The following is a 23594-nucleotide window of genomic DNA, read 5'->3' on the forward strand; positions in this document are numbered from 1 at the left end:
GCATGACATAGTTTTTCTAAACTTCTGCCTGTATCAAAATATTAATGTTCAGTTACACATTTAACAGTGTTTATTATTGTTGTTGTAATTTTTCTAATGAATTGATTCATAATTTAGTATTATTTAATGTATTCATTAACTAACTAAACCACGTATGATATTTAATTTTATTTTTATTTTGAAAGCTTCTAATATTTTAGATCAGGGGTGTCTAAACTTTTCCACCAGGGGCCACATACTGAAAAGTCAAAGTACGCGGGGGTTGTTTGGATATTATTTTATTTTGTCAACAGAAAAAGGCTAAAAACAGATATTATTTATATTTCAAGACAAAACTTTGTCTCAGTTTTGTAATATAGCTGGCGAATTACATTAAGATTATTTATTTGTAAGAATATTTCAGCTTTTTCTCTTTACAAATCGATTTTTTGCTCTTTTTCAAACATTCTTACTGTTGTTTTTTCTCCATGTAAGAATATAATAATAACAATAATAATACAATTGTTTAACTGCATGACATAGTTTTTCAAAACTTCTGCCTGTATCAAAATATTAATGTTCAGTTACACATTTAACAGTGTTTATTATTTTTCTAATGAATTGATTCATAAGTTAGTATTATTTAATGTTTTGATTAACTAACTAAACCCTGTTTGATATTTAATTTTGTTTTTATTTAGAAAGCTTCTAATATTTTAGATCAGGGGTGTCTAAACTTTTTCCACTCAAGTTTTTATCTTTTTTGAAAATTCTAAAAACATATATGTATTTGTGTACATACAACTTTGTGTTGTATGTGACTTTGTATATTACAATTAATTATTAATTGGGCTAAAACAGATGCTATTAATATTTCAAGACAAAACTTTGTGTCAGCTTTGTAATATAGCTGGCGAATTACATTAAGATTATTTATTTGTAAGAACATTTCAGCTTTTTCTCTTTACAAATCAAGTTTTTGCTCTTTTTCAAACATTCTTACTGTTGTTTTTTCCCATGTAAGAATATAATAATAATAATAATAATACGATTGTTTAACTGCATGACATAGTTTTTCAAAACTTCTGCCTGTATCAAAATATTAATGTTCACTTACACATTTAACAGTGTTTATTATTTTTCTAATGAATTGATTCATAAGTTAGTATTATTTAATGTTTTGATCAACTAACTAAACCCTGTTTGATATTTAATTTTGTTTTTATTTCGAAAGCTTCTAATATTTTAGATCAGGGGTGTCTAAACTTTTTCCACTCAAGTTTTTATCTTTTTTTAAAATCCTAAAAACATATATGTATTTGTGTACATACAACTTTGTGTTGTATGTGACTTTGTATATTACAATTAATTATTAATTGGGCTAAAAACAGATGCTATTAATATTTTAAGACAAGACTTTGTGTCAGCTTTGTTTTATAGCTGGCAAATTACATTACCGTATTTTCCGCACCATAAGGCGCCCTGGGTTATAAGCCGCGCCTTCAATGAACGGCATATTTCAAAACTTTGTCCACCTATAAGCCGCCCCGTGTTATAAGCCGCATCTAACTGCGCTAAAGGAATGTCAAAAAAACAGTCAGATAGGTCAGTCAAACTTTAATAATATATTAAAAACCAGCGTGATGTGGGCGCGCATGGAGTCGTATATCAACATGGACGGAGCTGCGTGAAAAAAGCCACCCGGCCTCTTCGCGTAAACTTAAACTTACCTTAACCACTCGCTCATCTTTTCTTCATCCATCCATCCCTTCGAGTTAGCTTTTATGATGACGCCGGCTGGAAAGGTCTCTTTTGGCAAGGTCTTCCTTTTGAATATCACCATGGGTGGAAGTTTCTGGCCATTAGCATGGCAAGCTAGAACCACAGTGAAGGATGACTTCTCATTCCCTGTGGTGCGAATATTCACCGTACGTGCTCCCGTTGTATCCACAGTGCGGTTCACAGGAATATCAAAAGTCAGTGGAACCTCGTCCATGTTGATAATGTTCTCTGGCCGGATCTTTTTTTCAGCTATCTTGTTTTTACAATATGCACGGAAAGTAGCCAGCTTTTCTTGAAAGTCTTTAGGCAGTTGCTGTGAAATAGTAGTCCGTGTGCGGATGGAGAGATTGCGTCTTTTCATGAACCGGATCCCTGTCGCTTAGTAGGAGCCATTTTGTGGTCTTTACAGATGTAAACACACAAAGGAAATGAAACGTACGGTAATATCCGCGCGCTTTTTCTTCTTCTATGCGGGCGGGTGGTTGCTTACAGTAGAAGAAGAAGCGCTTCCTCTTCTATGGGGGCGGGTGCTTACCTTGGCGGTTGCTTGCGTAGAAGAAGAAGCACTTCCTCTTCTACGGGGAAAAAAGATGGCGGCTGTTTACCATAGTTGCGAGACCGAAACTTTATGAAAATGAATCTTAATATTAATCCATACATAAAGCGCACCGGGTTAAAAGCCGCACTGTCAGCTTTTGAGTAAATTTGTGGTTTTTAGGTGCGGCTAATAGTGCGGAAAATACGGAGATTAATTATTAGTTAGAACATTTCAGCTTTTTCTCTTTACGTATCGATTTTTTGCTCTTTTCCGAACATTCTTACTGTTGTTTTTTCCCCATGTAAGAATATAATAACAATAATAATATGATTGTTTAACTGCATGACATAGTTTGTCAAAACTTCTGCCTGTAACACAATATTAATGTTCACTTACACATTTAACAGTGTTTATTATTGTTGTTGTAATTTTTCTAATGAATTGATTCATAAGTTAGTATTACCGTATTTTTCGGACTATAAGTTGCAGTTTTTTTTCATAGTTTGGCCGGGCTCCAGTGTGACTTATATATGTTTTTTTCCTTCTTTATCATGCATTTTCGGCAGGTGCGACTTATACTCCGAAAAATACGGTATTTAATGTTTTGATTAACTAACTAAACCCTGTTTGATATTTCATTGTATTTTTATTCGAAAGCTTCTAATATTTTAGATCATATTTTAGATTTTAGATTAAATCAAGTATGCAGGGGCCACTTTGATAATTTTTTTTTAAATCTTTTTTAAAAATTCTAAAAATATATTTTTGTACATACAACTTTGTGTTGTATGTGACTTAGTATATTACAATTAATTATTAATAGAAACTTTTCAGCTTTTTCTCATTGAATGTTTGCTCTTTTTTCTTACATTTTCACTGTTGTGGGTTTTTTTTATATGCTGCGGGAGAACAAAACTCAGTGTGCGGGCCCAAAAATGGCCCCTGGTCGCACTATGTACACTCATCTTTTAAATATTTCCACACACACACACACACACACACACACACACACACACACACACACACACACACACACATACATGTCTTGCCTACTTTGTGTGGACCCACGTTTGGTTAGTAGATTGGGAGGGCCCCCCTTTCCACTATAGCTAGAATGATGGAAAAAATGTATATCTACCACTAGATGGGAGTAGAGAGTTGCAACCTCACTTCAGAATGCAAAACACACAAAGTAAAACAAAATATTTTACTTCTGTAGTTGTGAGGACCAGGAAAATGTCCTCACAAGTCAAAAGATCCTCACAGAAAGGTTGGTTTGTCAAGTGTATGTCCACACAAGGATGGTGAGACAAGTGCACACACACACACACACACACACACACACACACACACACACACACAGGAATACAATAATCACAGAAGGACGCACGCTCACTGAGTCCCTGTGTAACCTGACGGTTTCATCATTGGGTTGCTATGGAAACAAACATGCGAGAGTTGGCATGGGTATAATGTGGTATGGAGTGTGCAACCAAGGCGACAGTTGCCTAGTAACAGAGTAATGAGACCAGACTCGGGATGGTTGGTCAATGACAAGCAGGTGTGTGTACGCATGAGTCGCTCGGCCTCTATAGTCACAACTAAATGACGCTATTCCGCACGTAGAGTAACATGAAGGTATTCGGTATGTAATTAAACCTGCCTCATTTGCATAATTATAGCTGAGGCACAAAGGAGAGACCAACTGTATGATCATTACCACAGCTGTGTCCCGGTGTTTACATGACTAAAGATGCTTCAAAATGGACGAGGGAGACACAGTTACGTCTCCCTATTCATTCACCAGTTCAGGGAGGGTGCGTGTCTCGCCAGAACACCGGCTCCAATTTTAGAGCAAGCAGCAACGAGCGCGTCGTCTATCCACAGTGCGAAGCCGCTTCTTGGAGACTCATTCTCCGCACCGTGGCAGAACAGTTTATCGGCGGGTTTTGGATGGTTATTTAAAGGGTTTTGTGGGCGAAATAGAGAGCACCCATTGACGACATTGTTAGCGGACTTTTAGTGTATTTGTTTATTTACGACTTAGAATGCATAAAAAAAAGAAGAAACGTGTGTTCACGTCTTACATCAGGATTGTATCTCTCTCTAATTTTTGCGTATTTCCAGTATTGTCATGTCTGTGTAATCATGTTTTGTTTTAAGTCATGTTTTGTTTAGTTATAGGACTCTTTAGTTTCTGGCTTTTCACTCCCTTGTCTTGTTTCCATGATTACCCCATTAGTTTCACCTGCTCCACGTTTGGACTCATTGTGCACTCTTGTTTGTCACCATAGCAACCATTAGTTTTCACCTGTCACATCACGCACCTGTTTCACGTTTTGAGTCACGCACCTGTTTTCGTTAATCATGTCTGTTATTTAAGCTTTTCATTTTCTGTTGTTCGTCCTGGAGTCATATCTTTTCTAAACCTGCTATCCCCTCGTTTCAAGCCCTGTTCACGATCCCATGCCACAGTAAGTGTTTTTATTTCGTGTTCAGTTTCTGCCTTTGTGCAAGTTTTGTTTTCATTCGCCAAGTTTTTTTTTACCTCCGCCAAAGTGCGCGCTTTTCGTTTATTTATTTTTTTTGATAAATAAATCATGTACCCACCTTCAAGCCATGTCCGATCCAAATTCTCTTGCATCTTGGGAAAACAAAAACTCCATAGTCCAAGTCCTGACATTATGACTCCAGGACGAACAACAGAAAATGAAAAGCTTAAATACTACAGACATGATTAACGAAAACAGGTGCGTGACTCAAAACGTGAAACAGGTGCGTGATGTGACAGGTGAAAACTAATGGTTGCTATGGTGACAAACAAGAGTGCACAATGAGTCCAAACGTGGAACAGGTGAAACTAATGGATAATCATGGGAACAAGACAAGGGAGTGAAAAGCCAGAAACTAAAGAGTCCTATAACTAAACAAAACATGACTTAAAACAAAACATGATTACACAGACATGACAATACTGGAAATACGCAAAAATTAGAGAGAGATAAAATCCTGATGTAAGACATGAACACACGTTTCTTCTTTTTTTTATGCATTCTAAGTCGTAAATAAACAAATACACTAAAAATATAGCGAGGGGAATATTTAAAATGGCTGACTGCATTTGTGGCATTTTGTGATGTTTGAACGGTGTTTTTACATACTTTGCGGATTGTAAATATGATTGGATATCATTTTTAATGTATAGGACGAAACACAATCAAGCATATAAAGTCAACTTGTTTTTCCACTCTACTGGTACTTAAAAACATTGTATGTTGCATTCAATAACACAAATAGAATACGACATCTCATGTACAACAATACTAACACATTCAACATTTTTAATAAGATAAGTGTGGAGGTTTTCCTCTCTCCGGGTTCCATGGACCACCAACAACAGACATGACGGCGAGCAGTTTCGTGACTTTGTGTATTTTTCAATAAACCTCTGCTCGCTCTGCGGTTCGCTTTTCAGCCTCACGCGTCGTCGTCTTCGTCTCGCTCTCGGTCGCTTCCGCGCTGCATGTACTGCTGGCTCTCCAACTCCTTCTGCCCCGTCCTCCTCTGCTGCTGCCCTTTTACATACTGACAGGTGATTATAGAATTGCGCCCAGGTGGGCGATCCACGCACCTGACGTCCATTTCGGAGCCGGGTGCCGGCGCGGCCCGCCTCGCTGCAGGTCCGCTGGCCACGCCTCCTCGCCGCCATCACGTAGGCCTACCCCATACTTGCCAACCTTGAGACCTCTGATTTCGGGAGGTGGGGGGTCGGGGGTGGGGCGGGGCGTGGTTGGGGGCGTGGTTAAGAGGGGAGGAGTATATTGACAGCTAGAATTCACCAAGTCAAGTATTTCATATATATATAGAAAATTTGGCTTGTCAAGACTTTCCAAAACAAGTACTAACTTCAATGAACCCAAATATACCTTAAAATAAGTACATTCTCACTAATAACAAGTGCACTCTTCTTGGTAGACATTTTTTTTTTTAACCTTTTTGCTCAATATGTTGAAAAATATTCTTAAATGAAGTAAATGCTAGTGCCATTATCTTGACATCATGATATGCGCTCGGCATCATGATTTTTTTTTTCATGCTTGAAATAAGAAATGATGACTTTAAAAAAAGTAGTTTTATACTTGTGAGTGTTGATGACACAGCTTTGCAACACTTGATATTCTAGTTTCAAGCATGTTTTACTCAATATAGCTCATAACATCTCAGCAACAAGCTGTAATATCTTACTGACATCATTTAGGACCAAAACACTTAAAGGGGAACATTATCACCAGACCTATGTAAGCGTCAATATATACCTTGATGTTGCAGAAAAAAGACCATATATTTTTTTAACCGATTTCCGAACTCTAAATGGGTGAATTTGGGCGAATTAAACGCCTTTCTATTATTCGCTCTCGGAGCGATGACGTCACATCGGGAAGCAATCCGCCATTTTCTCAAACACCGAGTCAAATCAGCTCTGTTATTTTCCATTTTTTCGACTGTTTTCCGTACCTTGGAGACATCATGCCTCGTCGGTGTGTTGTCGGAGGGTGTAACAACACCAACAGGGACGGATTCAAGTTGCACCAGTGGCCCAAAGATGCCAAAGTGGCAAGAAATTGGACGTTTGTTCCGCACACTTTACCCACGAAAGCTATGCTACGACAGAGATGGCAAGAATGTGTGGATATCCTGCGACACTCAAAGCAGATGCATTTCCAACGATAAAGTCGAAGAAATCTGCCGCCAGACCCCCATTGAATCTGCCGGAGTGTGTGAGCAATTCAGGGACAAAGGACCTCGGTAGCACGGCAAGCAATGGCGGCAGTTTGTTCCCGCAGACGAGCGAGCTATCGACCCTAGCTTCCCTGGCCTGCTGACATCAACTCCAAAACTGGACAGATCAGCTTTCAGGAAAAGAGAGCGGATGAGGGTATGTCTACAGAATATATTAATTGATGAAAATTGGGCTGTCTGCACTCTCAAAGTGTTGCCAAATGTATTTCATATGCTGTAAACCTAGTTCATAGTTGTTAGTTTCCTTTAATGCCAAACAAACACATACCAATCGTTGGTTAGAAGGCGATCGCCCAATTCGTCCTCGCTTTCTCCCGTGTCGCTGGCTGTCGTGTCGTTTTCGTCGGTTTTGCTTGCATACGGTTCAAACCGATATGGCTCAATAGTTTCAGTTTCGTTTTCGCTACCTGCCTCCACACTACAACCATCCGTTTCAATACATGCGTAATCTGTTGAATGGCTTAAGCCGCTGAAATCCGAGTCTGAATCCGAGCTAATGTCGCTATAGCTTGCTGTTCTTTCCGCCATGTTTGTTTGTGTTGGCTTCACTATGTGACGTCACAGGAAAATGGACAGGTGTATATAACGATGGTTAAAATCAGGCACTTTGAAGCTTTTTTTTAGGGATATTGCGTGACGGGTAAAATTTTGAAAAAAACTTCGAAAAATAAAATAAGCCACTGGGAACTGATTTTTAATGGTTTTAACCCTTCTGAAATTGTGATAATGTTCCCCTTTAATGTAATTTGCCAGCTATAATACAAAGCTGACACTAAGTTTTGTCTTAAAATATTATTAGCATCTGTTTTTAGCCTTTTTCTGTTGACAAAATAAAAAAAATATCTGAATCCGAGCTAATGTCGCTATAGCTTGCTGTTTTTTCCGCCATGTTTGTTTGTGTTTGCATCACTATGTGACGTCACAGGAAAATGGACGGGTGTATATAACGATGGTTAAAATCAGGCACTTTGAAGCTTTTTTTAGGGATATTGTGTGATGGGTAAAATTTTGAAAAAAACTTCAATTAAGCCACTGGGAACTGATTTTTAATTGTTTTAACCCTTCTGAAATTGTGATAATGTTCCCCTTTCAACAAGTAAAACACTAACATAAAATCTGCTTAGTGAGAAGAATTATCACATCAGACAGAAAATAAGCAAATATCACCCTTATTTGAGATATTCAATCTTACTTAGATTTCACTTTTTGCAGTGTGTGGGCGAAATAGAGAGCCCCCATTGACTACATTGTTAGCGGATTGCTGCTTACTAGAGATGCGTGGATAGGCAATTATTTCATCCGCAACCGCATCAGAAAATCGTCAACCATCCGCCATCCACCCGATCTAACATTTGATCAGAACCGTACCCGCCCGCACCCGCCCGTTGTTATATATCTAATATAGACGATGCAAGGCATTAGTGAGGTTATAAAGCTTTTGCCTGTTAAAGAAAGGAGACTGATCCAATGCAGCACAGACATTCGCGTGCCACGCTGTCACGACCCAGACGCACACCAGTGCGCAATCATATGGGAGCCGCGCTGAGCGCACCTCCAAGCGCGTCTCGCTGCCGGCGACGGCCGGGTATGGGCCCGACGCTCCAGCGCCATCCATTTTCAGGGCTAGTTGATTCGGCAGGTGGGTTGTTACACACTCCTTAGCGGGTTCCGACTTCCATGGCCACCGTCCTGCTGTCTATATCAACCAGGGTGAGCCCCACCCCTTTCGTGAGCGCACTGCGCGCGGAGTGACCCCTGTTACGCGCCCCCGGCAACAGGGGTGGCGGGCAGGTAAGCTGCGCGGGCGGAGCGCGCGGAGTGACCCCTGTTACGCGCCCCCGGCAACAGGGGTGGTGGGCAGGTAAGCTGCGCGGGCGGAGCGCGCGGAGTGACCCCTGTTACGAGCCCCCGGTCTCGGGGGTGGCGGGCCGGTAAGTTGCTTACCTGCTGCGCGTGACGCCGGTCGCGGCGAAGGCGGACGAGGCGGGGTGTCGGCGCGGTGGTGACCCTGGACGTGCGTCGGGCCCTTCTCGCGGATCGCCTCAGCTACGGCTCCCGGTGGGGCCCTCTCGGGGGAAGGGGCCTCGGTCCCGGACCCCGGCGAGGCGTCCCTTCTCCGCTCCGTAAAAGTGTCCATCTCTTTTCTTTTTTTTTCTTCTGTTGTGGCATATGCTGCAGGTGCCTGCTCGTTTTTCGTATGTGGGTAACAACATTTAACTATGTATATATATTTACCAATTGGTTTAACTGCCACCCGCCTGAATCTATTTAAAATCAATTTTTTTTAATTTCAACCGCCCGACCCGACCCGACCCGACCCGACCCGCGGATAAAATCTTTTTTTTTTTTTATTTCATCCGCCCGATCCGCGGATAATTCGCGGACTCCGCGGTTGTGCCCGCAAACCGCGCATCTCTACTGCTTACTTCTCGTCTTCTCTGCCAGACTCTTTACAGGTGTGTGTTAGAGGACCTGTACGAGTTCCCCGCGCTGGAGAACGACCTCAAAGAGTTCCAGAAGCTTCTGCGCCGCAGGCAGTAAGTGCATTGGTTGGCGTTAGCTTGTGTTTAATGGGACAGTTTGCAAACGTGTGGACCCTCACTGCTTGTGTGTTGCAGCACAGTGGATGACTGCCCTCCCAACCAAAAGGTATCATAAATAATTCCATCCACCATTGAATCGGCCGTACTGAGGTCTGAGCTCACCAGGCTGCTGTGTCCTTTCTGACAGAGCAAGCAAATGCACCAGCAGTTGAGTCTGAAGGAGAACTGTCTGCAGCTCCGACGTCCACTTTCTGAGACCAGAGAAGGTGTGCTTTGAATTATACGCCAGCGCAGTGCACGTGGCTCACATCTTTGTGGTCCTCCTAGTCATTTGCTGCGTGTACGTGAGCAGCGACTCCTACCTGAGCGTGCACACTCATCCCTCGCTGGAAGCTCACGAGCTGTTGAGGATCGTTGGACTGAAGATGGACAAGTCAGAGGAAGACACGGTGCTGGCTGTGGTGTCTCACACCGGAGGTAAACACACACACAGCATGACATCTGGAAGGCGTAGGCGATACGGCCTTAAATCTATATTGTGGCCGTCTGCAATCACGATATGATATTTGATATATAAATAGGGGTGTAGCGGTACACAAAAATGTCGGTTCGGTACGTACCTCGGTTTCGAGGTCACGGTTTGGTTCATTTTCGGTACAGTAAGAAAACAACAAAATATAAATTTTTTGGTTATTTACCAAATTTGTAAACAATGGCTTTATCCTTTTAACATTGGGAACACTATAACAATTCAGCCCACGTTAATCAACATTAATCTGCCTCAAGTTGTTGCTCAGATTAAATAAAATGACAAAACGTTTCTTCTACATATAAAAAGTGCAACATTAAACATGTTCAAGTCAACTCATCATGCTTCATTTATTACAGCATTTGGGAAGCCTGTTGTTGATTTTTATTATGTAAATGTTATATTTTTATCAACATGTGGTAGCAGGGACCCTGCCATTCAAAACTAGGCTGCTGCATTACTAATGATTAACATACCTGCCAACTACTCCGGTTTTCCCGTAATTAGTACGGTTTTCATCAACCTATTCCGGGTTACGGTTGCAGTGATAAAAAATACGGTTTTTCATTAATTAATTTATTTATTTTTTTTTAAGTTTTATTCACGAAATCGCGTAACAACAATGACAATCGACACTGCTTCCCGTAATTTCCTATCGAGCCATTCCGAATGCCATGCGCGAGGCTATTTATAGCACCGCTGCCAAGCACGAGGCCATTGTGTGTGAATGTGTGTGTGAATGGGTAAATGTGGAAGTAGTGTCAAAGCGCTTTGAGTACCTTGAAGGTAGAAAAGCGCTATACAAGTACAACCCATTGTTTCCAAACGAGCGAACGATCATGGAATCAGCTGGAGAAAAATCGCAAACGAGTATTAAACCGAAAAGAAAACTGCAGTCATTCCGTGAAGAATATTCAAAAGCCTATCCGGGAATAATTATCCCTTCCAAAAAGGGTGAAAACTACGCGAATTGCACCTTGTGCAGACAAGATTTTTCGATCGGACACGGAGGAATTAGCGATGTAAAAGACCACGTTGGGACAAAAAAACACAAGTCTAATGCCGTTGCTAGCGATACAAGTGGAAAACTTTCAACGTTTTTCGTCGCCCAAACAGATTCTTTGGATGTGATAAATGCCGAAGTTTTATAATTGAGCATGGACTTCCAATCGCACTGGCTGATCACATGGGACAGTTAAATGTTTGTAATGCAACCTTTAAAAATCATTACGCGGTGATCGCGGTCCCAAAAATAAACTTTTCTTGCATGATAATGTCCAGAAAAACTCACTTTATATTACTATAGAGTCCTTTTAACGAATGAGTTTGATGGTTTATCACAAACCTTAAATGAAAGAAGTCCTTTGTTCTCCTGCACCATGCATGCGCTTTGGCCTTGCTTCGTGTTTGGTGCGCAATCCTGTCGGCTGTATTTCACAGCACGTCTTTGACAACTTGAAGTGGCATAAAACATTTAAAACAAAGGGGTTATAGGAACAATCACTTTCAGTGTTTTATGCCACTTCAAGTTGTCAAAGACGGTATGCTGGTGCCCGACTGCCACAAGTGGAACAAACATTTGAAACAAAGGGGTTATAGGAACAATCACTTTCAGTGTTTCATGCCACTTCAAGTAAACTTATCATAAAGTTACCATATAATTTTTGCAGTATGATCAGTCTGATAGAATAAATTTGGATTTTAGCCACAAAAAGGTAATGACACCAATTTTATCTATTGGAATTGTTTAGTACTGTTATACTGTTAAAAGTGTTTGTACTATTTATGCTTTCAAGTCCAAGTTGAAGAAATCTTGTTAAATGTTGACAGCATAACTACCAAAATACAGAAGTATGTCCTTAATATTTTTGCAGTGCTATTTCTGTTGAAAAGTTCAAATGATTACATTAGAGATGTGATGTGCCACTTTTCAAGTGTCTGATGGCTTCAATTCATTTTCATTATTTTTTCATATTTTGAATTCTTTTGAAAGGCTTACAAAAAAACTACATTTGAATTGTAATTCCATGCTATTGACAGGACTATTAATTTTAATGAAGTTAGCTTACCATGTTTACAGTATGATAATTGTGATAGAAATGTGAATTTTAGGCACAGAATATTTTTTACAATTGAACAAGGCAGTAGATTATACAAGCTTGGACAGAAAGTTAATAATGACACCCATTTTTTTTTTAATGGAATTGTTTAGTACTGTTTTACCATTTGTTTACTGTAAAAAGTGTTTATACGTTTATACTTTCAATGAACAAATTGAAGTCTTGTGAAAGGTTGACAGGATAACTGGCATTAACTGTCAAAATAATTTCAAACTATTGAAGTTAGCTTACAGAATAAACATGTCAATCAACCCATATGATTTTTGCTGTAATATTTTTGTTTTGAAAAGTCACTGTGACTGATAGAAAAGTGATGGTTTTAGCAACATTTTAACCTGTCTGAATGCTAATAATCATTTTGCGTCGGGGGGCGAAGGAAGCCAAATTTTCTTGTTCTATTGGCAGATAATTTTGCTTAGTTCAAATAAAATACCCCTCATTTTTGTATTTTTTTTTTCTTGTTTTTGAACGCTGACTTTTTGCAGTGCACCCCGCTCCGCGGCAGGCCCGCAGGCCACGGCCCCCCTCCACACTAGGGTTGTACCGACCGATACCAATATTTTGGTACTAGTACCGGTACCAAAATGTATTTGGTTAATTTTCTAAATAAAAGGGGACCACGAAAAATGGCATTATTGGCTTTATTTTAACACAAAATCTTAGGATACATTAAACATATGTTTATTATTGCAGTTAAGTCCTGTTGCGTTTTGGACCAGTTGTTCCTCCCAGGGAATTCAAGTCACAAGTCGCTCCCAAGCTCTTTACGACACTTAAAGCTGAGTAGAAAACCCACCAGAGACAGAATAGGTATTTTGTAATATATTTGCAAAGCTTTGCATATATACATTGAGACCAGTCCAGCATAGAACATTCAATCGCGCCGCTAAGATGGTCTGCCACCCCTTGACAAAACCCTCTCCCCTCTTAAGTCTCTCTTCCTCCCCCCCTGGCAGTCATGTCTCTCTTAGCCAAAACACATGCTTATTATCTCTCTCTCTAACATTCCTCACTCAAGGTTAAGCACACAGTTTTGCAGACAACCAAAAGACCACAATTGGAAGAAAAACAGTAGCTGTTTTGTAATATGATTATGAAATAAAAAGAAGTAACACTTAAATTCGGATATATGTAAATATCTGCCTCCGACAGTCCTTAAATAAAATAGTGAACATACTAGACAACTTGTCTTTTAGTAGTAAGTAAACAAACAAAGACTCCTAATTAGTCTATGCAGTAACATATTGTGTCATTTATCATTCTATTATTATTTAGTCAAAATTTTCGAAATTATGAGGGACAAACTGTAAAAATGAATTATTAATCCACTTGTTAATTTACTGTTAATATCTGCTTATTTTCTGTTTGAACATGTTCTATCTACACTTCTGTTAAAATGTAATAATCACTTCTGTTTGATACTTTACATTAGTTTTGGATGATACCACAAATGTAGGTATCGATCCGATACCAAGTAGTTACAGGATCATACATTGGTCATATTCAAAGTCCTCATGTGTCTAGGGACGTATTTCATGACTTTATAAACATAATATGAATTTTTAAAAATGGAAAAATATTGATGTAATCATAGTAGTATCGACTCCTGTGTCCAGGAACTTATTTCCTGAATTTGTAAACAATTTTAAAAAATGACGATAAAAATATTGATCACTGTGGTATGACTGTACAAGGATATACAGGTAAAAGCCAGTAAATTAGAATATTTTGAAAAACTTGATTTATTTCAGTAATTGCATTCAAAAGGTGTAACTTGTACATTATATTTATTCATTGCACACAGACTGATGCATTCAAATGTTTATTTCATTTAATTTTGATGATTTGAAGTGGCAACAAATGAAAATCCAAAATTCCGTGTGTCACAAAATTAGAATATTACTTAAGGCTAATACAAAAAAGGGATTTTTAGAAATGTTGGCCAACTGAAAAGTATGAAAATGAAAAATATGAGCATGTACAATACTCAATACTTGGTTGGAGCTCCTTTTGCCTCAATTACTGCGTTAATGCGGCGTGGCATGGAGTCGATGAGTTTCTGGCACTGCTCAGGTGTTATGAGAGCCCAGGTTGCTCTGATAGTGGCCTTCAACTCTTCTGCGTTTTTGGGTCTGGCATTCTGCATCTTCCTTTTCACAATACCCCACAGATTTTCTATGGGGCTAAGGTCAGGGGAGTTGGCGGGCCAATTTAGAACAGAAATACCATGGTCCGTAAACCAGGCACGGGTAGATTTTGCGCTGTGTGCAGGCGCCAAGTCCTGTTGGAACTTGAAATCTCCATCTCCATAGAGCAGGTCAGCAGCAGGAAGCATGAAGTGCTCTAAAACTTGCTGGTAGACGGCTGCGTTGACCCTGGATCTCAGGAAACAGAGTGGACCGACACCAGCAGATGACATGGCACCCCAAACCATCACCCAACCATGCAAATTTTGCATTTCCTTTGGAAATCGAGGTCCCAGAGTCTGGAGGAAGACAGGAGAGGCACAGGATCCACGTTGCCTGAAGTCTAGTGTAAAGTTTCCACCATCAGTGATGGTTTGGGGTGCCATGTCATCTGCTGGTGTCGGTCCACTCTGTTTCCTGAGATCCAGGGTCAACGCAGCCGTCTACCAGCAAGTTTTAGAGCACTTCATGCTTCCTGCTGCTGACCTGCTCTATGGAGATGGAGATTTCAAGTTCCAACAGGACTTGGCGCCTGCACACAGCGCAAAATCTACCCGTGCCTGGTTTACGGACCATGGTATTTCTGTTCTAAATTGGCCCGCCAACTCCCCTGACCTTAGCCCCATAGAAAATCTGTGGGGTATTGTGAAAAGGAAGATGCAGAATGCCAGACCCAAAAACGCAGAAGAGTTGAAGGCCACTATCAGAGCAACCTGGGCTCTCATAACACCTGAGCAGTGCCAGAAACTCATGGACTCCATGCCACGCCGCATTAACGCAGTAATTGAGGCAAAAGGAGCTCCAACCAAGTATTGAGTATTGTACATGCTCATATTTTTCATTTTCATACTTTTCAGTTGGCCAACATTTCTAAAAATCCCTTTTTTGTATTAGCCTTAAGTAATATTCTAATTTTGTGACACACGGAATTTTGGATTTTCATTTGTTGCCACTTCAAATCATCAAAATTAAATGAAATAAACATTTGAATGCATCAGTCTGTGTGCAATGAATAAATATAATGTACAAGTTACACCTTTTGAATGCAATTACTGAAATAAATCAAGTTTTTCAAAATGTTCTAATTTACTGGCTTTTACCTGTATACTTGGTATCTTTACAGTTGACATTTGTATCGATCCGCACAACTTTGTTTACATTCAAGAGCTCTCGTTAGCGGTTAGCTGTGCATTTCGTATCTTCCTGCAGTGTGTAGTGTTTAGCTACTCCTCCTCCTCCAAAGATGATACTGGTTACAAAGGAAGTATATTTGCTGCCATAGAGGCGAGGATTGACTTTGCACTTTGGAGGTACATTAGCCGCGAGCGACAGTGCGTTAAGGACGCATGTGTCATCAACATGCATTATCACGATATAACCATAAGATTAAAAGCTCTATCGTTGGCCATATTTAAATGATTTATAGCATCTATAAACAAATGATTTTCTCCTGTTTGTGTGTCTGCAGAGCGGAGGATGTTGCATCCCAGCGATTGTGTGTATTCCGAGTCTCTGACCCCACAAGGCAAGCTTGTAGCGTGTCGCAGGGACCTCACGGAGATGTTGGTACGTAAACAAACTCTTCAAGTTACCCTTTGGAATCATTCTTTCGTACCGTTCATCTCACAATTGCAAATCTCAATCTCCGAGTCTCAGTAAAGTTCAAGTAAATATTTTGTTTATTGCTTAAAAGCAGTGAAGTTGTCACGTTGTGTAAATGGTAAATAAAAACAAAATACAATGATTTGCAAATCCTTTTCAACTTATATTCAATTGAATAGACTGCAAAGACAAGATATTTAACGTTCGAACTGGTAAACTTTGTTATTTTTTGCAAATATTAGCTCATTTGGAATTTGATGCCTGCAACAGGTTTCAAAAAAGCTGGCACAAGTGGCAAAAAAGACCTGAGAAAGTTGAGGAATGCTCATCAAACACTTATTTGGAACATCCCACAGGGTGAACAGGCTAATTGGGAACAGGTGGGTGCCATGATTGGGTATAAAAGCAGCTTCCATGAAACTCACAAACAAGGATGGGGCGAGGGTCACCACTTTGTCAACAAATGCGTGAGCAAATTGTCCAACAGTTTAAGAACAACATTTCTCAACCAGCTATTGCAAGGAATTTAGGGATTTCACCATCTGCGGTCCGTAATATCATCAAAAGGTTCAGAGAATCTGAAGAAATCACTGCACGTAAGCGATGATATTACTGACATTCGATCCCTCAGGCGGTATTGCATCAAAAAGTGACATCAGTGTGTAAAGGATATCACCACATGGGCTCAGGAACACTTCAGAAAACCACTGTCTGTAACTATAGTTTGACGCTACATCTGTAAGTGCAAGTTAAAACTCTACTATTCAAAGCCAAAGCCATTTATCAACAACACCCAGAAACGCCGCCGGCTTCGCTGGGCCCGAGCTCATCTAAGATGGACTGATACAAAGTGGGAAAGTGTTCTGTGGTCTGACGAGTCCACATTTCAAATTGTTTTGGGAAACTGTGGACGTCGTGTCCTCTGGACCAAAGAGGAAAAGAACCATCCAGACCATCTAGGCGCAAAGTGTAAAAGCCAGCATGTGTGATGGTATGGGGGTGTATTAGTGCCCAAGACATGGGTAACTTACACATCTGTGAAGGCGCCATTAATGCTGAAAGGTACATACAGGTTTTGGAACAACATATGTTGCCATCCAAGCAACGTTACCATGGACGCCCCTGCTTATTTCAACAAGACAATGCCAAGCCACGTGTTACATCAACGTGGCTTCATAGTAAAAGAGTGCGGGTACTAGACTGGCCTGCCTGTAGTCCAGACCTGTCTCCCATTGAAAATGTGTGGCGCATTATGAAGCCTAAAATAGCACAACGGAGACCCCCGGACTGTTGAACAACTTAAGCTGTACATCAAGCAAGAATGGGAAAGAATTCCACCTGAGAAGCTTTAAAAAAAGTGTCTCCTCAGTTCCCAAACGTTTACTGAGTGTTGTTAAAAGGAAAGGCCATGTAACACAGTGGTAAAAATGCTCCTGTGACAACTTTTTTGCAATGTGTCGCTGCCATTAAATTCTAAGTTAATGATTATTTGCACACACAAAAAAAAAGTTTCTCAGTTCAAACTTTAAGTTTCTTGTCTTTGCAGTCTATTCAATTGAATATAAGTTGAAAAGAATTTGCAAATCATTGTATTCTCTTTTTATTTACCATTTACACAATGTGACAACTTCACTGCTTTTGTATTTTAAATACAAATGCTCCACTTTCATAATATTTTATTGCATTGTTTAAAAATCAAAAGTTTTTTCTTCTTTTCCCAATTTTTTTTTCGAGCTGTAATGACACCAGCGTGCAGTAATACAGTATTATTGCCTAAGGTTATCAGAGCGTCAAAATCTCACTCCGGCCCATGCCTAGACTGGAGCGGAATAAACATGTCTGGATGACGTACTTCACAATACCCCCGTACTTGTCAACCTTGAGACCTCCGATTTCGGGAGGTGGGGGGCGTGGTCGGGGTGGGGCGGGGGCGTGGTTGGGGGCGGGGCTAAGAGGGGAGGAGTATATTTACAGCTAGAATTCACCAAGTCAAGTATTTCATATACCGTATTTTCCGCACTATAAGCCGCGCCTAAAAACCACAAATTTTCTCAAAAGCTGACAGTGCGGCTTATAACCCGGTGCGCTTTATATATGGATTAATATTAATATTCATTTTCATAAAGTTTAGGTCTCGCAACTACGGTAAACAGCCGCCATCTTTTTTCCCCGTAGAAGAGGAAGCGCTTCTTCTTCTACGCAAGCAACCGCCAAGGTAAGCACCCGCCCCCATAGAAGAGGAAGCGCTTCTTCTTCTACGGTAAGCAACCGCCAAGGTAAGCACCCGCCCCCATAGAAGAGGAAGCGCTTCTTCTTCTACTGTAAGCAACCACCCGCCCCCGTAGAAGAAGAAAAAGCGCGCGGATATTACGTTTCATTTCCTTTGTGTGTTTACATCTGTAAAGACCACAAAATGGCTCCTACTAAGCGACAGGTTTCCGGTTCATGAAAAGACGCAATCTCTCCATCCGCACACGGACTACTATTTCACAGCAACTGCCTAAAGACTTTCAAGAAAAGCTGGCTACTTTCCGTGCATATTGTAAAAACAAGATAGCTGAAAAAAAGATCCGGCCAGAGAACATTATCAACATGGACGAGGTTCCACTGACTTTTGATATTCCTGTGAACCGCACTGTGGATACAACGGGAGCACGTACGGTGAATATTCGCACCACAGGGTATGAGAAGTCATCCTTCACTGTGGTTCTAGCTTGCCATGCTAATGGCCAGAAACTTCCACCCATGGTGATATTCAAAAGGAAGACCTTGCCAAAAGAGACCTTTCCAGCCGGCGTCATCATAAAAGCTAACTCGAAGGGATGGATGGATGAAGAAAAGATGAGCGAGTGGTTAAGGGAAGTTTACGTGAAGAGGCCGGGTGGCTTTTTTCACGCAGCTCCATCCATGTTGATATACGACTCCATGCGCGCCCACATCACGCTGGTTTTTAATATATTATTAAAGTTTGACTGACCTATCTGACTGTTTTTTTGACATTCCTTTAGCGCAGTTAGATGCGGCTTACAACACGGGGCGGCTTATAGGTGGACAAAGTTTTGAAATATGCCGTTCATTGAAGGCGCGGCTTATAACCCAGGGCGGCTTATGGTGCGGAAAATACGGTATATATATATATATATATATATATATATATATATATATATATATATATATAAGAAATACTTGACTTTCAGTGAATTCTAGCTATATATATATTCATTTTATTATATATATACATATATATATATATATATATATATATATATATATATATATATATATATATATATATAAAAAAATAAAAGAAATACTTGAATTTCAGTGTTCATTTATTTACACATATACACACACATAACTCATCTACTCATTGTTGAGTTAAGGGTTGAATTGTCCAATACTTGTTCTATTCTCTGTCACTATTTTTCTAACCATGCTGAACACCCTTTCGCAGGTACCCAGAAAGGTTTCGAGTACCACCAAAAAAACTGAATCTCTGAAGACAGTATAAAAATCTGTGTTAAAGGTGTACAAATACTGTTTGTATAATAAGCATGTTATTTTTTTTTACAAATGAGGGTTAAGAGTTCAGTACTAAAAAAAAAAAAAAAAAAAAAAAAGAATGTGTCTTAAGTACAGTTTTTTTAATTGAGCTGCTGCATTTTTTGGTTGGGTTGTTTATTTATTTTGAGTAACTTCTATACATTTCTAAAAGGGGAATAATGTAATAGAGTGATCTATGTTTGTCTGTTGCCATCTCCTGGTGAATGTTGGCTATAGCGTACTGGGGTTACTTTTTGGTTGGCCAACGATTTACGTGGTGTTGCGCACCTGACGTCACTCAGGTCCGCATGGAGCTGGAGGGGGCGTGGCTTCCAGCTCCGCCTGAATTTCGGGAGAAAATTTGTCCCGGGAGGTTTTCGGGAGAGGCGCTGAATTTCGGGAGTCTCCCGGAAAATCCGGGAGGGTTGGCATATAATAATATAAATACAGTCTATTATACAGCATTATTCACATGTGAATAATCTAAATACAGTCTATTATACAGCATTATTCACATGTGAATAACATAAATAAAGTCTATTATACAGTATTATTCACATGTGAATAATCTAAATACAGTCTATTATACAGCATTATTCACATGTGAATAACATAAATAAAGTCTATTATACAGCATTATTCACATGTGAATAATCTAAATACAGTCTATTATACAGCATTATTCACATGTGAATAATCTATATACAGTCTATTATACAGTATTATTCACATGTGAATAATATAAATACAGTCTATTATACAGCATTATTCACATGTGAATAATATAAATACAGTCAATTATACAGCATTATTCACACGTGAATAATATAAATACAGTCTATTATACAGCATTATTCACATGTGAATAACGTAAATAAAGTCTATTATACAGCATTATTCACATGTGAATAATATAAATACAGTCAATTATACAGCATTATTCACACGTGAATAATATAAATACAGTCTATTATACAGCATTATTCACATGTGAATAATATAAATACAGTCAATTATACAGCATTATTCACATGTGAATAACATAAATAAAGTCTATTATACAGCATTATTCACATGTGAATAATCTAAATACAGTCTATTATACAGCATTATTCACATGTGAATAATATAAATACAGTCAATTATACAGCATTATTCACACGTGAATAATATAAATACAGTCTATTATACAGCATTATTCACATGTGAATAATATAAATACAGTCTATTATGCAGCATTATTCACATGTGAATAATATAAATACAGTCAATTATACAGCATTATTCACACGTGAATAATATAAATACAGTCTATTATACAGCATTATTCACATGTGAATAACATAAATAAAGTCTATTATACAGCATTATTCACATGTGAATAATCTAAATACAGTCTATTATACAGCATTATTCACATGTGAATAATATAAATACAGTCAATTATACAGCATTATTCACATGTGAATAATATAAATACAGTCTATTATACAGCATTATTCACATGTGAATAATATAAATACCCCAGAAAGACCACAAACAATGATAGTAATAATTGCCGTCATCATTTATTTCGGTTTTTACATTTTTCAACCTTCCTCATTTTCGGTTTTGGCCAAGAATTGTGCATCCCTTCTTAAAACTCCTTTTTCATACTGACTTCCTGTCCCCTGCGCAGCCTCCTTTAACAGACAGCGCTGAGCTCAGCAGGAGGCCTGCACGCCTTTTGGGAATCAACACGTGGGACATGGCGGCGGCACTCACACACCTGGACTGGAGCCTCTTCAAATCCATCCATGAGGTACGAGCACGCATTCACCCCTAAATGCACGCTTTGCTGGGTTTTAGTTTTGAGGTGATGGATAAAGCGGTCATTGAACAATTCTCGAGCAGATCATTACATCCATCCATTTTCTACCGCTTGTCCCTTTCGGGGTCGCAGGGGTGCCGGAGCCTATCTCAGCTGCATTCGGATCATTACAGTGGAACCTTAAATCAACAAAGCCCTCGTTATGTTTGTGTGCTTTTTTTACACGTTTTTTTTAGCCATTTTCTGGTTTTGCTAGCTCAGTATAAGTCCAAAAAAAAAGCAATGGACAAGCGTTTTGTATTTGGAAACATTCAGAAAGTATCCACAGCGTTGTCGACACTTCCCTTCTCCCCCTACCTTTCCACTGCACGCCAAGAAGATGAACCAACATGGTGTTTTTTTATTGTTTTATTCCTAATCATTGTCGCGACCTGGGTCTTAGAGGGCTCATATTATGATTGTTTTCTACATGTAAAAGACTTCCTCGTGGTCTACATCAGTGGTCCCCAACCTTTTTGTAACTGCGGACCAGTCAACGCTCGAAAAATTGTCCCACGGACCGGGGGGCGGGGGTTTGTTTTTGTTTGTTTTTTGTCGTAAAAAAATACAATCATCTTTATTGATATATAATGTAGGAACCACAATATTAATAACAGAATGATTTAATTTAAAAAAACAACAACAATTTTTTAAATTTTTCTATTTTTATTTTTTTTCTTGTGCGGCCCAGTACCAATCGATCCACGGACCGGTACCGGGCCGCGGCCTGGTGGTTGGGGACCACTGGTCTACATAACATCGGTCCAAATGTTGCATGGATTACCGTATTTTATGGACTATAAGGCGCACTTAAAATCCTTTCATTTTGTCAAAACTCGACAGTGCGCCTTATAACCCTGATAAGTAGGACCAGTAGATGGCAGTCAAACATAAGAGATACGTGTAGACTGCAATATGACTCAAGTAAACACCACCAACATTTTATATGTTCCATTGAAAATATAGAACATTACACACGGCGCTCAAAAATGTATCAAAATGTTTTAGTAGGACTTTGGTAAGCTATGAAGCCACACCGCTTGATGTGCTTCAACATAGGAGTATTATTATGGTGTGTGTATAAGGTAAGACATATTATCTGGCATTTTGTTTTGCAATATTATGCAAAAGCAACTTTTCTTACCTACCTGCTGATCTGTATTTGGGATCTGCATAAGTCCTGAAAATTTGCGCGTGTCCGCCTTTGTTGTCTGCAGTCGATAAGCTTTTTCTTTTTCTCTATCTTCTTGTTATGTGACATTCATCCTCCGCTGTTGCCATTTCTAATATAAAGTAGTGTAAAGTTCTTACTTATATCTGTCAGTAAACTCGCCATGAAAGCGCTAAAACATACCGGTGTAGTGACTTTACATTATTCACCCAAGGAACTTTAGTTATTAGACGGTTTTTCGGGGGACACATTTCTGGCGGATGAGGAGAGGCTGCTCCGTTATTGATTGAAGTAAAGTCTGAATGTCATTAAAACAGTTAGCTCCATCTTTTGGCACTTCTTCCACTCCCGTCCTTGCACGCTACACCGCTACAACAAAGATGACGGGGAGAAGACGCTGTCGAAGTGGAGGCATGTAAATAAGACCGTCCACAAAACAGGGCATCCTGAAGAGACTGTCAGAAAGCGGCTTGAAGATGATGTGTAAAACATCATCTATGCAACATTTTGAGCAAAGAACCACCATTACATGTTATGTAGACCACAAGGAAGTCTTTTACATTTAGAAAAAAATTATAATATGACCCCTTAAATGGGCCTTATAATTTGTATGAAACCAGACCTGAATAGACCCGCTCATCGGCAGTGCGCCTTATAATCGCCCTATGGTCCGAAAAATACGGTCTTTAAAACAAGCTTAAAAAAAGGAAGGGTCGTCTTATATTTGGGTTAATAGAAGTACTTCATTGATCCCTGGGGGAAATTCAGCACCTCAGTTCGCTCACAATAGACAATAAACACTTAGGTATTTTTTACATGTGAATAATATAAATACAGTCTATTATACAGCATTATTCACATGTGAATAATATAAATAGTCAATTATACAGCATTATTCACATGTGAATAATATAAATACAGTCTATTATACAGCATTATTCACATGTGAATA

The 23594-nt window shown here is 39.4% G+C and overlaps 1 protein-coding gene across 1 annotated transcript in view; it reads left to right on the forward strand.

Moving 5' to 3' along the window:
- The window catches only part of rapgef5a (Rap guanine nucleotide exchange factor (GEF) 5a), a 228661-nt gene that overhangs the window by 180518 nt on the left and 24549 nt on the right, over positions 1 to 23594 (forward strand). Inside the window, exons 14-19 of the mRNA XM_061983255.1 lie at positions 9545 to 9636; positions 9718 to 9748; positions 9830 to 9908; positions 9970 to 10119; positions 15946 to 16043; positions 21301 to 21423. Coding sequence (XP_061839239.1) covers positions 9545 to 9636; positions 9718 to 9748; positions 9830 to 9908; positions 9970 to 10119; positions 15946 to 16043; positions 21301 to 21423 — 573 coding nt within the window. The remainder of the gene's footprint in view (positions 1 to 9544; positions 9637 to 9717; positions 9749 to 9829; positions 9909 to 9969; positions 10120 to 15945; positions 16044 to 21300; positions 21424 to 23594) is intronic.

The sequence above is a fragment of the Nerophis lumbriciformis genome, linkage group LG21 (assembly GCF_033978685.3).
Source record: "Nerophis lumbriciformis linkage group LG21, RoL_Nlum_v2.1, whole genome shotgun sequence".
NCBI classification, from domain to species: Eukaryota; Metazoa; Chordata; class Actinopteri; order Syngnathiformes; family Syngnathidae; genus Nerophis; species Nerophis lumbriciformis.